The sequence below is a fragment of the Bacillus rossius genome, chromosome 3 (assembly GCF_032445375.1).
Source record: "Bacillus rossius redtenbacheri isolate Brsri chromosome 3, Brsri_v3, whole genome shotgun sequence".
Lineage (NCBI taxonomy): Eukaryota > Metazoa > Arthropoda > Insecta > Phasmatodea > Bacillidae > Bacillus > Bacillus rossius.
In genome coordinates, this window is record NC_086332.1 from 1,433,052 (window position 1) to 1,450,751 (window position 17,700).

Sequence of the window (17,700 nt, forward strand, 5' to 3'; positions counted from 1 at the left end):
GAATTTGTAACTTAGGGATTATTGGAGGTGCTTACCTGTTCTATTCTAAAGATGTTTGTTCTAGGTGCTTTTGAAATTTGTATTTATATTTGCAAGAATTTAATGTCTCGTTTTTTTACGTACCCTATGAGAGTATTCACTGTTTCACCTATACTTAAGCTGACGAAGCATTAAAATAAGGAAGTCATTTTTGAACATTGTTTCTCTTTACAGTACTTTTGTTGTCCTTCTTTTAGCTAGGCGCTCTACCAGGGAACATGTGGGGGACTAACGGCTTCAGGCTTAGGCCTTTATGTGTGTTATCATGCAAGGCATAAGGAAGGGGCTCGTTGAGACTGATTTCTGCCTGGTTGTGGAAGGGCACAAGACCTCTCTGGCATTGTTTACTCCAGGCACGTATATGCTTTAAGCATGATACACACATAGGCTATCACCTAACCTGGAGCCATCCCGCGCACTTTAGGATTAACTTAGGTTAAGGGGGGGATAAAAATATTGAGTGATTTTCAATAATAATGAAAGCTACCCATGCTTCCGTTAGAGCTCGAAACGAGTTGACAATCGTTTTACTTTCGATACATTATTTCGTCACGCACTTTCGATCACATTACTTAATTTGCAGACTCATAGACGACACATGATTGTGCATGGTGCAGAATAAACAACGCCGAGTGTTGTCCTTCAGCTCCATGCTCGTTACTGGCTGAGACGAGGCAGCTGAAGAGGAGCAGCTCATGGCCTCCAGCTCGACCATGCTGCCCCGAGGCCAGGCTCACGGAGAACATTAATACACGTGTTTGCATCGTTCATTCAATTTGTTTATTGTAAAGTGACAAATTGGTTTAGGCTTTTACAAGTAATACAAATATATAAAACTTTTAATTATCAATGTCAGCATAAAGTCCATCCCAAAAAGCAAATTTCTTCGGTCGTAGTTTTCTGAGGTCACGTGTGCTGAGTTCTGCATCGATGTCAAGATACGCCTGACTGTAAAAGGTGAAAGGGTTCCAGCTGACATTCAGCCCTTCAGTCGGATTTCTGAAAAAAAAAAAAAATTACATAACATAGCTTAATGGTGATATGAGAAAATATAAAAGAGTTTAGAAATGAGAAGAATTGTTCACAAAACCTTGGCCAATTTTGCCTTGTTTCGATTATTAATTTTAAAATTGGTGTTCATTCTGCAAGAATTATTTACAAATAGTAAACTGTTATAGTTTCCCAAAAGCAGAAGTGAAAACATTTCGACTTCAATTACGATGTCTGAATAATTTTCCTTTTTGTAAGATTGTCCTACACCTTCAAATGTGTCACTTGGCCCAAACTATACATTGGTAGCAGTTGTTGTTAAAAAAAACATTCAATCTATTACAGCAGCTGTTCAACATTCCGACGAATGCAAGGACACTCCAGGGTCATTAATGCATACAATATTTACTGTTTCAAACGACAATCGACAGCAGAGTTTTCTACAGGCCGTTGTAAGTATTGAACCAACAAGAAGCACTTATACTAGCTACCAGGGCCATGCCAACAAAGAAAAGGGGAGGTAAGTAAACCTGCTCACCTCCCTCATAGTTCCACACAGAGATTTCACCCAAAATTAATTTTCGCAAAGAGTATTTTTCAGTAGGTATGAACCACTGCAGGCAATGAGCCCCCAGTAGTGACCGCAGGCAATAAGCTGCAGAGCACCAGCACCACGCTGCTCAGCTCACCCGGTCGCTGCGAACCTCGTCCACAGGGTCGTCATCAAGTCCCTAGCTGCCTCGTCGCGAGCACCGGGTTCGGCCGTCACCCTGCTCATCCGGAACACGTAGCCCAGGTCATCCGTGTGGGCTGCGCCTGCGAGGACATCACAAGTGAGTGGATGGGTCATGGAAAATTTACAAAAACCTAAAACTATAATTTTTTTTACTGCAAAATGTACCTTAGTAAATTTTAGTTGTGCGATTTTAAAGCCATGTCAATTCTTACATTTATTCTGATAATGAGATTTTTAAATTTAGATAAAAATTTAATCAGCCCAAATAAAGTTGTTAAATTTCTTAATAATAGAAAAAAATATTTGTCTGAGATTATATATATATATAAACCTCAGCACAGCGGGCGAATAAATTTCTACAGTTTTTCAGTTATGAGAGTTACTGGGTACGCTCATTTTGTAGGAGCTGCCACTAGCAGCACAGCACGAAGCATACCTTCCTGCGCTGGGCAATGCCGGGCTCATGGTTAGTGTCATTGCGGTCGAGAATATTATAGGAATTCATAGAATATTATAAAGCAATCGAAATATTTTGGCTGCTTATAATGTGTTCTGTAAGTACATAATATATCTTACAAACAAATATTAATTTGAACTCTATCTGCACCTTAAGCCAATCTGAAAGTGATGTTATATGTATGCAAATAGCACACACAGACTACACGACCTGTATTTAATCCTCTGGGTTTGAATATATCTGCCGGCTGTTTGGTCTAGTCAACAGATACCATACCAAATTTGGCAGCCTTGCAAATATCTATTCATATGAACCTGCATAGTTAAGCAAAGATGCATATTACATAAAACATCGTGAATCAGAAAATGAGTCTAGAATAAGTTACCTCTGTACGGGTAACCGTAGTCACAGAACTCGGATAAGCTGAGGTTTCCCACGTAACTAAACTGGTAGACGTACACTGGCGCTGAACTCGTGTTCACTTGATGTCTAACACTTCTCCGCGCGCCCTCTACGTAGAATACATCTGATGCCAACTGCACAGATAACAAGTGAAAAATGAATCACAACCTAAAGCATTATTATGAGATATACACAATTTGCTAGTCACTACGACCAGTTCAGGCTATATTCTGGAGAGTGACAATGATGAATTATTTTAGAATTTTAATAATAAACAATCAAAAATATTTACTAAACCTGATTCTCAAAGATGGTGTCTATGTCACTCATTAACAATGTTATTTTACTGTATAAACTGTGCTACAAAGCTCTCCTCCACATAGGTCAAAGTGATGTACCACGGGCAATTTTTGCAGTACTTTACTACCTCTATCAGATCCTGAATGTTGTTGGCTGTAGGAGCGCCTTCGCCGAAGTACATGTTCTTGATCTCGGCAGCCAGCTCCAGCGACTTGGACGACCCCAGAGGAAGACCGAGATCTGGAGGAACGAACTGCTCCATTTTCCTTGACAGCTCTTCCCACAAGCTTGTGTTGTAAAGATAGGCTGAAAAAATAAACACTTGAAGCAAAATATGCTGTGTACACAGATGTTTGTTTTTATTTCCAAGCAGTAAAAAAATAGAAGCTAGCCAAAAATTATTGTGGATAACTGTAGGGATTCAGTAATCAGAATAGGACAACTCTCCTTGCATGGGGAGCATGTTAGAGAATGTGGTATAGTTATGTAGTTTGAATTTTTAATACACCGACCTACTGTAATTACATCAGCAGCACTAAATGAACAATAAGACTTAGGTGTTAAACATAATTATTTTACCAGTGTAATCCATTTTTATTTCAGCCGAGGTGAATCCTGTAATGTATGGCACATGCTGGTATTCCCCTGACTTCAGGATGTTGACTGGGGAGTCTGGCAGGAAGATGTGAGAACTGTCGTGTAAACTATCCTCCTTGGTCGGTTGGAACGGTATATTCACACTCCTCAAGAGATCCTGCAACATTCCACACACTGCATTGTGTTTCCTTACCAGCATGAACATGAAACAGGGACACTTTAGGTTAGTAATTATGTCTGGGGTTTGTCAATGCAAACGACTTTAAATTACAAAAAAAAAAAAATGTGAACTCTAACTTGGAAATTACTGGTATATAATAAGGTGAGGATCCCTTCCACCTGCTGCTTGTATGTGATGTGCCAACTACTGGTAGTATTGTCATCTAGAGAGAGACAGCATCTCTCAGCCCGCATGAAGCTGTCTATACTGTCGACACCACCCAAAGAGACCGAAGTCTTGTTTACCTACTCAATGATACCTTGCCGTGTGGAGTCGATAAATAAACATGGTATGTGCTAGTTTCCTTGCTTATTAACAAGGTTGTCAATCATGACAGCGATTTGGACGCTTAGTGGACCACATCTTCCCATTGACATATATTGCCCTCTGCAGGACTCACAGATGTTCAACTGCATTTTACTTCACTTTTAGATAATAAAAAAAATGCATAACAGTGATGAGTTGAGACACGCACTTCTTCTGTTAGCGCTCCCAGCTGAGAGGAGACGAGCTGCTCCACAGAAGCGGCTTTCAGAAACCTTGCAAGTTCATCCTCGTCATTGGTTGTCAGCCCGAGCACCCGCCCCAATAGGAGAGCACGCTCTCTGGACAGGTTGGGCTCAGCGTAGGTCCAGCGGTCAATGGCGTTCCCACTGAGTGCTATGACCCCGTGGAAAAGTCCTAAAGAAATAAAAAAAAAGAATAAAAGAAAAATAAATAATTCTGAACTCGTAAGAAATCTTAGATTAATTTTGTACGAGTTCAGTTCACGATAAAATTTAGACATAAAACAGTTAGTCATTATATACTGTCGTACAAATCGTTGCCATCGATAATGTTCATAATGTTTTCTTCTTATAATACTGCTAAAAAATTTCCTGTTTTTTTTTAATATTTCTTTATTATCAAGCACTTAAAACCATATTTCTATATAAATACATTCCAAGAGTGTATATACTGTCAACATTTAAGACACAGATACTTAAAATAGTGCCAAAGACAAAAGTTCAGCCTCGCTCCAAGACGAGCCGTCGGTTCGGTAAACAAGGGAGGGATCCAGTTGGAGCTAGGGAATCGGCAGCCTTCACGGGAGAAGACTGCAATGAAACAGAAATATGTATCGTCACCTGACTCACCCTTGGCTGCCGGAGACAGCATCAGGTAATCGACACTGGCTGCCCCAGAGCTCTGGCCGAAGATGGTCACCCTGGCCTTGTCTCCTCCGAACTGAGCGATGTTGGTCTGGACCCACTTGAGGGCCGCCACCTGGTCCTTGAAGCCGTTGTTCTTGGACACGAGAGAGCTGGTCACCCCGAGGAACCCTGCAGCCAGTGACAAAAATGTTAACAACATGATAATACGCATAGATAAAAACCCCACTTCGAGAAAGCATGTTATTTTTTATGATTTAAATGGTGGTGCAAGACACACCATGAAGGTGTTTGCAGTTACAACACGGTGAACAACTTGTGTGCTGCTTACAAAATGCCTGCAATTCAGGCCAGGATCTGATGTAAAGGCATTACAAGGTAACTTCTACTTCTGGCCTGTATGTCCCGCCGAGGCTACTGCTCGTAGAGACACTCCTGGATATGGCGTGTCACGACTGTTGGGTGTCGCTGTCTTCAATCAGCTTGGGCACCAAAACAACCAACATTTTCATTACATTTCGGTGGCTCGTATTCCCTTTGGTTCAAATACATCCACGTCCCCTGCTACATTTTGCTTTGTAACAGTTGCCTGATTGCATAAATTATAGTACTGCTTTTAATAACCCTTGCATTTCCCACTAAATTATCAAGAAACTCTACCATCGCTATTACCAGTGGCGAGGCGTGAGGTTTACATGAGGGGAAGCAATAACTTCGTTCACACCAAAACATTATAAGGTTGGGGGGGGGGGGGGGTCTGGGGGCCCTCCGCCGGGAAAATATGGATTTCAAGGTACAAAATGGTGCTATTTAAGTAGTTTTCTTAACTGAACATTGACTATTCCACAGGTAGAAAAATTGACATTTTTTTAAATACATTATTTTTGAAAAATAATGATTGACTTACATTATTCTGATAGAAAAATACCTACTCTACATTACTTATATACTAAGTGGGAGTGTAGTATCATCGTACGCCCAAAAATCCCCCACGCACTGCCAGCCAACAGCCCGCGGGAAAGATGCGCGCGCCCCGAGAGACGACCGCCGACTGAAATGCGACATCGCCACCTGCCGTGCCGAACTGTACCGGACATAGCCGAAGCAGTCGGCGGAAAAAATTCCACCGTCTGCTTCGGCCATGTTCGCTCCAGTTCGGCAAGAAAGCGTTACCTTCGTAGCTTCTACCGCGTATTTTTCCAGCCAATCCCCTCCCTGAACCTTTGTACCATGCCACCCCCCTTCCTAAAGGAAACTACTGCGGCAGCCTTCCTGCTGAAAGCGATCCTACCAGCGCTTCTAAACCTAGCAACGCTTCTAAAACAGCATGTTTTTGTGTCAACGAGTTCTTTTTTTATAGCGCACAGCGCACAGTATTGGGTCCCAAGAAGATAGTGTAAAAAATACATACACCTAACTGCACGAGCCAAAGTAAAATACTATTCTGAATAAAATATTTATTTAAAAAATACAATGTCTGGAAACTGCCTGGGCAAGCACTGCTTGCCTTGCTTGCCCTGACGAGACGCCACTGGCTATTACTGCCGCCTGTATGGTTTTTTCCTCTAGAAGGCATAACAAACTTTGGTCTCCAAACTAATCCAACCATTAGGAATGAAAACAATTATTATGATTATTTAAAGCCGTCTCATATGAGATATTTCTAAAATGTATTTTTAATCGCCTTTTACGAACCTAACTGAAGGATTAAGACAATCACCTCTGCTCGTGTCGGTCGGAGAGAGTTTAAACAATGAACCAGCAAACGAATCAAAGATCAAAAATCACGAATATTTTTTTCGTTAAAGATAATTCATGTACAATTACTAACATCAATTTGTTATTAATAATATTGTTACGAACGTTAGCAAGGCCGCGTCACGCGCGGGTGCACGCCGTAACATGAGATGTGCCATGCGCACCTGGGTCGCCGCTTTATCTCCCTCCAGCCCTCCGCTCCCCCCGCGCGGCACTGTTAGTTTGACATTCGAAACCTGCCAGCTGCGGAGTTACGCGAGCCGCCGACACGTGTTTTCGAGAGATTTCTGCCGTCAGGACGGCTCGGAATGACGCGACTGGCCCTGGTCGCTCTCGTGAGTTCTAGAATTGCGCAGGGGCCCATATATATGCCCGAGGACGTCTAGAAGAGTCAGTGGAGTTCAGTGTGAAGTTGGGAGTTTTCCGCGGCGGAGTTTCCGGGCGATAGAGTGGCGAAGTCCCTGGACGAAGGTTCCAGGGTTAAGAGTTCAGTTCCGGGCGATAGCGTCGCGGGCGCGGTGGAGTTCCGAGCGAAGTTCCGAGCGAGGCGTCGAGTGGGATCTCGGCGAAGGGGAAGTGCGACGGCGGCGGCGGCGGAGTGCGGCGAAGGAGTCCTGCGACGGAGGACCACGAGGGGTGCTGCGGCGAGAGTTGCGACCGAGGTGCGGCCCAGCGAGACGTGTGGATTGTGAGAAGCGAGTGACTGGAGGAATAAACATTTTTTAAGTACAATTATTGATTAATTGGCATTTTTGATTATTAGCTAGTAATGTAAATAGTGGCAATAAATAAAACGGTGTGTGATAAAAAAATTTAATTGGGCTATCCTTTACGAACCCGCTGTAAATCGTTACAATATATTGCCTTTTATAAATCTTAAATTTAGTATCATATGTGTCATTCTTACATGTGTCTACACTTTACATATTCAAGTGGTAGGTACATCTTTGGATGGGAATTTAGGTTTACTTAGTTTCCAAGCAGTATAACAAAGATAACAGATTTCATGTAAACACACACACATACACAAAATATGTAGACATACACACTCATACATACAGCTGGTACTGTCTGCACTATTAATGATACAGAGTGTTAAAATAATTTACCATCAAGTTTAGATTTGTTTAAGACAAATTTCTTACCTAGAATTCCTAGCCTGTAGTTCAAAGTCACGAGAACGATATTTTTACTGACCAGAAAATCAGGGCCATAATTCACACTGTTTCCAGAACCAATAATAAGCGATCCTCCGTGGATCCAAACCATGACTGGCAGAAGTGTGGAGTTGGAAGCACTGGGAAGCTGCAAAATCACATAAAGGAACCAGGAGTTAATACAGCAATGAATCACGTGTGAGATATGAAAACATATCACTAACACTGCAACTGAGTTTATATTAGGAAAGTGGTGTTCAGCATTCAAATAAGAGAAAAGGCACGGTGTTGTAAGTACTGAAGAGGGGAAGAGTGTACACATGCATACAAGAGTGAGGTCGCCTTGTGTACGAACAGGGTACGCCAAGAAATTATGAAACTGGAATACACATGAAATAATGTTTTTATTATATTCAAAAATTAACATTAAAATTGTTTAACATTATTGGTGATTTATTATGTTTAGCAAAATATTAATTAGGTACATATAAATACATGCACACTAACAATTAATAGTTAAACTAACTTTTTACACTCTTTTAAAAAGAAAGTTATATAAGTATAAGAAAAATGAAATAAATTAACAATTAATAAATATCAAAAAAATAAGTTAGATACAAAGTAATTAAAAACAAAAAATTGTATTAAAATACAGCTAAGATTTTTTTGTTTGCAAAATAAGCATGCTCTCATCTACCAAATAACTACAGAAAGAAAAATTTCATAAATTGTTTGAATAAATACATTTGATGAAAAGGAATCTTCATAACAAAATATGAAATTTAAAACAATCTGTTAAATTTGTTAATTGTTATTTTATTTAACGAAAACTAATGTAATCTGGGTATTGATATTAAATTTAAATACCTGGTTAAAATAAATTATAGTTAAAAAATTAACAGAAAGCTCATTCTTTCTATATTCATAAAATAAAACTAAATCACAAATAAACTTCATCTTGCACAAAAATAAGGAGATATATTCATAATTTTAAAGTTCCAGCTTTGCATTTATTAATTAAAACAATACCTAAGTGATTTTTTTTGTGAATTTTGGAATTTTTCCGAATTTCTAGGTCAATAAATACAAATTTCCAAGATGGTGGCCATATTTGCTCACTAGAGGCTGGTTGTGAGGAACTTAAGCCTCTTTTAAGACTTATCTCCATATTTTATTAAATAAGAGTTTTTTTTACCTCAAATTAAATTCTTTTTGCATTGACCAAGGATTGAAGCAAGGACGAGAATACATTGATTCAATCAGTATATTAATTGCAGATTTTTTTTATGAATTTTGGAAATTTTCCCGAATTTATAGCTAAATAATTACGAATTATTAATATGGCGGCCAAGACCGTGAGAGTTGACTGTCTGTTATTAAATAAAACTGTACTCTAGTGGCTAAGAATTAAACTAATATAGTGGCAACACACTCTAGCAAATGGCATGTGTACTACATGACACTAGAGCTCCTTGAATCGATTAGTAAAAACAAGATGGCGACAGCACTCTATAGAATGTAATGTGTGTTAACTAGCACTCCTGGTAGCAAGTATTGAAAATAAATATGGTGGCACGGTCTTGAACAGACGATGATATTAATTAGTCCATCACATTAAAAATAATACGAGTCCGAATATGTGTTACTTTTTATATGCCTTATTTAATTTACAGTCTCGTAAATGTCTTAATAGTTATGTGGTCTAAGGCATATGTTTTCCAACCCAGAGGTCGGAGCTGTCATGGTTCGAATCCCTGTGGTTCCAATATATTTTGTATAAAAATTAAATTAAATATTATGATAACCATAATAACATTAACATGTAATGGAACGACCTTACGTGCATGAGACAGAGAGATGGTGGAACTCTATGAACAAACACCAAAAACAAAAATGATGGAATCCAAGATGGCGGCCTCCAGCAGACGAAAACAAGATGGCGGACATACATCAGAATCGAAAAAAAGTGGCTGTGACCTCTGACACAAGATGGCGGCCGTAATGAAAATTGCAATGTTATGAAAAATAGATGGTGGCCCTAACGAAAAGTGCAACATGGACGTCATTCACATCCAAGATGGCGTGCATAACGAAAAGTGCCACATTAGTGAGTGGAGGGCTCGATTTCAATATGGTAGATCCAAGATGACCGCCGGGGTCAAGGTCAAAGGTAAATGTCAATGTCATTCAAGATGGCCACCGTGAGTCACAATCTAAGATGGCGGTCGGCACCTGGCACCTCAGCTTCAAGCCTGTCCTCGGAGGAATGTTTCGTAGTGATATTGAGTAGAATATAACAGATCAGCTTATGGATGATACAGAAACACAGGATCCTTTAAAATATAACTTGTGGTTGGACTGTACCTATACATGGTAAACCAGCGCCGCATTATAACCAAGTGTGCAAGCGTGCTTTCAAGACATCAGCTGTTACATACAATTTACACTTCAGACGACGCGATGCAGAGTATCAAAAAACTCTACATGGAAGAAGAAAAATACATGGGTAAAAAAAGTGGTTGGATATTGACTTCGGTGAATCATATGGAGCAGAGAATGAGTCATTTTGGCCCACTTTAGAAGTTCGCTTTTGTGAAAAACTATGTATTCTAAAATATTTTGTGAATAAATATGTGTTTGATAAATATTACTGTTTTATTTCACTTAATTTAACCTGCTTAATATTTTATGGCGACAACTATAAAATATAAAGATGCATGCATGGCTGAAAAATATAATGCTATTAATTTTAATTATATATATATATATATATATATATATATATATATAGTGACGTCGACCCAAGTGTCTCCTCGGCTCCTTCAGGCCGTTATGCCTCGTCAACGTCCTCCATAGTGTCTCCTCAGTGTTGTGCATCGGCCAGGGACGCACCCGCGTGCGCCCTAGCACGCCAGTGAGCCAGGGTCAATATGTAAATATTTCTGTGTGTATATATTTCTTTCCAAATGACAGTGACTTTGTTTTAAGTGTGTAAGTAATGTAATTGTCATGTACCAACTATTGTGTAATTCTTGTAAACGTATCGCAGTGTCTGTATGTAAGCGCGGCCTGGCGCTCATCCGCGTCGCGAGGGGTGGCGCTCTCCCACGCCGGCCGATTCCCCCTCCCCTCCCCCGCCGCCCGCGCGCGACGACCTGCGGGCGGGCGGGGGAGAGCAGTAGTCGAACTCAGGACTCGAGCAGCGGCGGACGTGCGCTCCGCTCCGCGCTGATCGCGAGTGGGTGCCTGAGTTGCGAGTACGTAAGTTACGACACGAGCCGGTCAATACGGGGCACGTAAGCTTCGTTACGCGTCGCAGAACTTTCGCCGACGTTACGAGTCAGTACGTAAGAACCGCGCACGCATCACGTGTCTTTGTGAGGGACATAGTTACTCTCTGCCGAACCATCGCCGACGTTACGAGTCAGTACGTAGGGACCGCGCACGCGTCACGTGCCTTTACGAAACAGTTGACTATCAGGAACTTTGTTACGCGGGAGAACCGCCAGTACGCGTCGGGACGAGTGGGCCGTACGAGACGGTTACCGGGAGTCCGGGTCATCGTGGGAGAGGCGCGCAACCCGCGACGGATCCGCCAGGCGGCGGCAAGCTCTCTGAACGCAATAAAAGAGCTCGTGAACCGATTAACAGCGAGTGGTCCTTTCGCTCTACCTGTCACTCTACCTCACCATCCCTCCAGGTCCCGCATTTCCAGGTCCCGGCCACGTCGGCCTGGACCCACACCTCTCCGACGAGAGCAGCACGGGCATAACGGACATTTCTAGCAAACAGGGAAATAGGGACCAGAAGCCGAGGGACGTCATTATATATATATATATATATATATATATATATATATATATATATATATGTAGTAAAATAAATATATACTTAAATTGTGTTTACTTGAGATTTTGTGTTACAATATAAAGAAAATGCATGCTTTGGAATACACAAATGAAAGCATGTAAAGAATACGTAAACTTTGGAATGCGTAAATGAAAGTGCATAAAGAAAACATAAGCTTTGGAATACATAAATGAAAGCTCTTCTTGTTGCTTGTGTATGTCATGCATTCGAAATACAAAGAAAATATAAATAAAATTAGGAATTTAGTTTGAATTTAATTAAAGTGGAGAATTATAATTAATTAAAGTCGAATAAATAATAATATTATAATATTTTCTGTATGATTTTTTGGAGTTTGGTCTGTGATGTAAAATTTTAGGTGCTTGGTCTTGATGTTGAGTGGTCTGAGTCTACTATCCTCGGTATAAATTATTCTTATTAGACTTAAGGATGGTGATGCACTCTTATATTTTGACATTGCTTCGGTAAAGGATGAAATTAACCATCTCTGGTATGTAAAATTTGGTAACTGTATACAATACATTCTAAATCAACTAAAAGTACTAAAAGAACGAGCAATACATCAAGGAATTCTTGCAGATCGGATAAATAATAGAATTTAATGATATAGCTTATGATTGTATAATCCAAGATGGAGAGTATGGGAAAATGAAACACAAGATGTTGGTTGAGTAAGTGAAATTGGAGAGCATGAGAAAAATAAATCCAAGATGGCGGATGTATGAGCGGAATGGGAGGAGGAAGACTATGATGACTATGAAGAGGAGGAATAGATGATGGTGATGTCACTCGTCAAAGGTGATGACTATGTAATCCAAGATGGTAGGAAGTTCTAGAATTCAAAATGGTAAATGGAAATTACATAATAAAAGATGGCTACATAATAAGTGGAATTATGAAGCATGAGAAAACTGAATTCAAGATGGCGGACGAAAATGATGTAATTCAAAATGGTGGTCTATGTTTGTTCACTTAAACAGTATAGGGATATACAAAACCATAGCTTTATATATACGAATAAATTAATATTAACCTATATGATGGACACACCTGAAACAAATATTTCATGCAGGAACCAACCAATCGGACAGCATATTCCATTCATCTTAGTAGGTTTTTGGGTGTTTGGTAGGGGATTTACTCTATCACTATGGGGAAATGAGTGCCTGCTTAGAAAACTGTGGGATGGAAATATTTTATAGGGAAATTATGTGGGAAAAATGGAAAATTCTGCGGGAAAACAGTACAGTTATTAGGAAATTGGGGAAAAATAAGGAATTTTCCGGGAATGCGGTGACATCAGAGGTCAAAGGTCACGCATGCGAAATCCGAATCCACAATCCACTGCCCTCGGAGGTACATAATCATAACACTCTTGCACAATGCATCAGAATGTCGTTAGAAATTAACTCAAAAAGTGCAATAGAAAAACCATGTACATGTCCTAAAAATACATATGGTACATATAAAAATATTTTATTGGATTTAGGTCCATTAATAATAGCTGGATTTCTCTAAATTTATTCACGGATAATTTATGACAATACTTTTTTTTTTCTTTCAAGAAAGTATTATAGTGTTTTGTGCAATATTATTATCAAGAAGTACTTCAGTCATTAATTTTTAAGGTGTATTCCAATTGGCGATGGAACTGGAAAGTATAATTAGTATTAGCCTTAAAAATCTGGGCATAAATATGCAGCTTGAGTATAAAATACATAAAATTGAAGAAATTATTGCAGTATGAATGTAGAGTGTTTTTAAAAAGATATGATTGAATAATAACGGTAAAGCACTGACCACGTGTTGAGTGTCTGCTGTACAGTGTCGACCCTCACTGGACCAGGCCAGACCAGGCTGAGTCTAGGTCGCTGTTCGTCTGTATTCGTACAGTGGTAGAGGTTAGAGACAGTGAACATATGTAAAGCATTTTCTATGCGACAGTTTCAGCAAGGAAACTTTATTGGGACTTTAGAGAAAAAGACTGGAGAAAAGTAACTAATTACACAACATAGGCATGATTAATCTAAAACCATACTGAAATATGTACTTTATAATAATATAACTCATAGAATGAGTCCAAAATAATATTTTATCTTAATTAAGATTAAATATGTAACTGAAAATATTATTGTGTCTGCTTGCATATTTACGATGGAATTATGGAGTAGGTATTAAGCCTATTGTTACTAAATATTAAAAATTAAAAAAAAATTTCCAAATAAATTTATAACAGAATTGATTAAGCATATTTTTTTTTTACCTTGGGCGTGTAGACGTTAATGAAGAGACAATCCTCTGACCCTCTGATTGGTCCATTGTCGTACTGCGGGCAGATGGATCCCTCTACAGTGGCGTCCCTCACGCCTCTCCAAGACTGGGCCTCTCTGGGCGCCTGCAAGCAGCACAGAAGTGTGGACTACACAAGCACGGCCCAGCTGTGGAGGAGAGCCTTGTCCCAGACTCCTGACTCCTGACTCCTGACTCCTCTGGGCGCCTGCAAGCAGCACAGAAGTGTGGATTACACAAGCACGGCCCAGCTGTGGAGGAGAGCCTTGTCCCAGACTCCTGACTCCTGACACCTGACTCCTCTAGGCGCCTGCAAGCAGCACAGAAGTGTGGATTACACAAGCACGGCCCAGCTGTGGAGGAGAGCCTTGTCCCAGACTCCTGACTCCTGACTCTTGACTCCTCTAGGCGCCTGCAAGCAGCACAGAAGTGTGGATTACACAAGCACGGCCCAGCTGTGGAGGAGAGCCTTGTCCCAGACTCCTGACTCCTGACTCTTGACTCCTCTAGGCGCCTGCAAGCAGCACAGAAGCGTGGACTACACAAGCACGGCCCAGCTGTGGAGGAGAGCCTTGTCCCTGACTCCTGACTCCTGACTCCTGACGCCTCTGGGCGCCTGCAAGCAGCACAGAAGTGTGGACTACACAAGCACGGCCCAGCTGTGGAGGAGAGCCTTGTCCCAGACTCCTGACTCCTGACTCCTCTGGGCGCCTGCAAGCAGCACAGAAGTGTGAACTACACAAGCACGGCCTAGCTGTGGAGGAGAGCCTTGTCCCAGACTCCTGACTCCTGACTCTTGACTCCTCTAGGCGCCTGCAAGCAGCACAGAAGCGTGGACTACACAAGCACGGCCCAGCTGTGGAGGAGAGCCTTGTCCCAGACTCCTGACTCCTGACTCCTCTGGGCGCCTGCAAGCAGCACAGAAGTGTGAACTACACAAGCACGGCCTAGCTGTGGAGGAGAGCCTTGTCCCAGACTCCTGACTCCTGACTCTTGACTCCTCTAGGCGCCTGCAAGCAGCACAGAAGCGTGGACTACACAAGCACGGCCCAGCTGTGGAGGAGAGCCTTGTCCCAGACTCCTGACTCCTGACTCTTGACTCCTCTAGGCGCCTGCAAGCAGCACAGAAGCGTGGACTACACAAGCACGGCCTAGCTGTGGAGGAGAGCCTTGTCCCAGACTCCTGACTCCTGACTCTTGACTCCTCTGGGCGCCTGCAAGCAGCACAGAAGTGTGGATTACACAAGCACGGCCCAGCTGTGGAGGAGAGCCTTGTCCCAGACTCCTGACTCCTGACACCTGACTCCTCTAGGCGCCTGCAAGCAGCACAGAAGTGTGGATTACACAAGCACGGCCCAGCTGTGGAGGAGAGCCATGTCCCAGACTCCTGACTCCTGACTCTTGACTCCTCTAGGCGCCTGCAAGCAGCACAGAAGTGTGGATTACACAAGCACGGCCCAGCTGTGGAGGAGAGCCTTGTCCCAGACTCCTGACTCCTGACTCCTGACTCCTCTGGGCGCCTGCAAGCAGTACAGAAGTGTGGATTACACAAGCACGGCCCAGCTGTGGAGGAGAGCCTTGTCCCAGACTCCTGACTCCTGACTCTTGACTCCTCTGGGCGCCTGCAAGCAGCACAGAAGTGTGGACTACACAAGCACGGCCTAGCAGTGGAGGAGAGCCTTGTCCCAGACTCCTGACTCCTGACTCCTCTGGGCGCCTGCAAGCAGCACAGAAGTGTGGACTACACAAGCACGGCCCAGCTGTGGAGGAGAGCCTTGTCCCTGACTCCTGATTCCTGACTCCTCTGGGCGCCTGCAAGCAGCACAGAAGTGTGGATTACACAAACACGACCCAAATGTGGAGGAGAGCCTTGTCCCAGACTGCTGACTCCTGACTCCTCTGGGCGCCTGCAAGCAGCACAGAAGTGTGGATTACACAAGCACGGCCTAGCTGTGGAGGAGAGCCTTGTCCCAGACTGCTGACTCCTGACTCCTCTGGGCGCCTGCAAGCAGCACAGAAGTGTGGATTACACAAGCACGGCCCAGCTGTGGAGGAGAGCCTTGTCCCAGACTCCTGACTCCTGACTCCTCTGGGCGCCTGCAAGCAGCACAGAAGTGTGGATTACACAAGCACGGCCTAGCTGTGGAGGAGAGCCTTGTCCCAGACTCCTGACTCCTGACTCCTCTGGGCGCCTGCAAGCAGCACAGAAGTGTGGACTACACAAGCACGGCCCAGCTGTGGAGGAGAGCCTTGTCCCAGACTCCTGACTCCTGACTCCTCTGGGCGCCTGCAAGCAGCACAGAAGTGTGGATTACACAAGCACGGCCCAGCTGTGGAGGAGAGCCTTGTCCCAGACTCCTGACTCCTGACTCCTCTGGGCGCCTGCAAGCAGCACAGAAGTGTGGATTACACAAGCACGGCACAGCTGTGGAGGAGAGCCTTGTCCCAGACTCCTGACTCCTGACTCCTGACTCCTGACTCCTGACTCCTCTGGGCGCCTGCAAGCAGCACAGAAGTGTGGACTACACAAGCACGGCCTAGCTGTGGAGGAGAGCCTTGTCCCAGACTCCTGACTCCTGACTCCTGAGTCCTCTGGGCACCTGCAAGCAGCACAGAAGTGTGAACTACACAAGCACGGCCTAGCTGTGGAGGAGAGCCTTGTCCCAGACTCCTGACTCCTGACTCCTCTGGGCGCCTGCAAGCAGCACAGAAGCATGGACTACACAAGCATGGCCCAGCTGTGGAGGAGAGCAATGTCCCAGACCCCAGACTCCTGACTCCTGACTCCTCTGGGTGCCTGCAAGCAGCACAGAAGTGTTATCTACACAAGCACGGCCAAGCTGTGGAGGAGAGCCTTGTCCCAGACTCCTGACTCCTGACTCCTCTGGGCGCCTGCAAGCATCACAGAAGTGTGAACTACACAAGCACGGCCTAGCTGTGGAGGAGAGCCTTGTCCCAGACTCCTGACTCCCGACTCCTCTGGGTGCCTGCAAGCAGCACAGAAGTGTGAACTACACAAGCACGGCTTAGCTGTGGAGGAGAGCCTTGTCCCAGACTCCTTACTCCTGACTCCTGACTCCTCTGGGCGCCCGCAAGCAGCACAGAAAGTGGACAACACAAGCACGGCCCAGCTGTGGAGGAGAGCCTTGTCCCAGACTCCTGACTCCTGACTCCTGACTCCTGACTCCTGACTCCTCTGGGCGCCTGCAAGCAGAACAGAAGTGTGAACTACACATGCACGGCCTAGCTGTGGAGGAGAGACTTGTCCCAGACTCCTGACTCCTGACTCCTGACTCCTCTGGGCGCCTGCAAGCAGCACAGAAGTGTGAAATACACAAGCACGGCTTTGCTGTGGAGGAGAGACTTGTCCCAGACTCCTTACTCCTGACTCCTGACTCCTCTGGGCGCCCGCAAAAAGCACAGAAGAGTGGACTACACAAGCACGGCCCAGCTGTGGAGGAGAGCCTTGTCCCAGACTCCTGACTCCTGACTCCTTACTCCTGACTCCTCTGGGCGCCTGCAAGCAGAACAGAGTGTGAACTACACAAGCACGGCCTAGCTGTGGAGGAGAGCCTTGTCCCAGACTCCTTACTCATCTGGGCGCCTGCAAGCAGCACAGAAGTTTGAACTACACAAGCACGGCCTAGCTGTGGAGGAGAGCCTTGTCCCATACTCCTGACTCCTGACTCCTCTGGGCGCCTGAAAGCAGCACAGAAGTGTGAACTACACAAGCA

General features: G+C 43.6%; 1 protein-coding gene across 7 annotated transcripts in view; it reads right to left on the reverse strand.

Annotated features, from left to right (window-relative positions):
• Positions 1-796: 796 nt before the first annotated feature.
• Positions 797-17,700, reverse strand: part of LOC134530067 (esterase E4-like) — a 36,445-nt gene continuing 19,541 nt past the window's right edge. For all 7 annotated transcript variants that reach the window (XM_063364622.1, XM_063364621.1, XM_063364620.1 and 4 more), the window contains exons 3-11: positions 13,941-14,072; positions 7,796-7,955; positions 4,878-5,063; positions 4,217-4,422; positions 3,504-3,678; positions 3,052-3,230; positions 2,608-2,758; positions 1,719-1,845; positions 797-1,038 (exon numbers count right to left, since the gene is read on the reverse strand). In XM_063364622.1, coding sequence (XP_063220692.1) covers positions 879-1,038; positions 1,719-1,845; positions 2,608-2,758; positions 3,052-3,230; positions 3,504-3,678; positions 4,217-4,422; positions 4,878-5,063; positions 7,796-7,955; positions 13,941-14,072 — 1,476 coding nt within the window. In that variant the 3' untranslated portion in view covers positions 797-878. The remainder of the gene's footprint in view (positions 1,039-1,718; positions 1,846-2,607; positions 2,759-3,051; positions 3,231-3,503; positions 3,679-4,216; positions 4,423-4,877; positions 5,064-7,795; positions 7,956-13,940; positions 14,073-17,700) is intronic.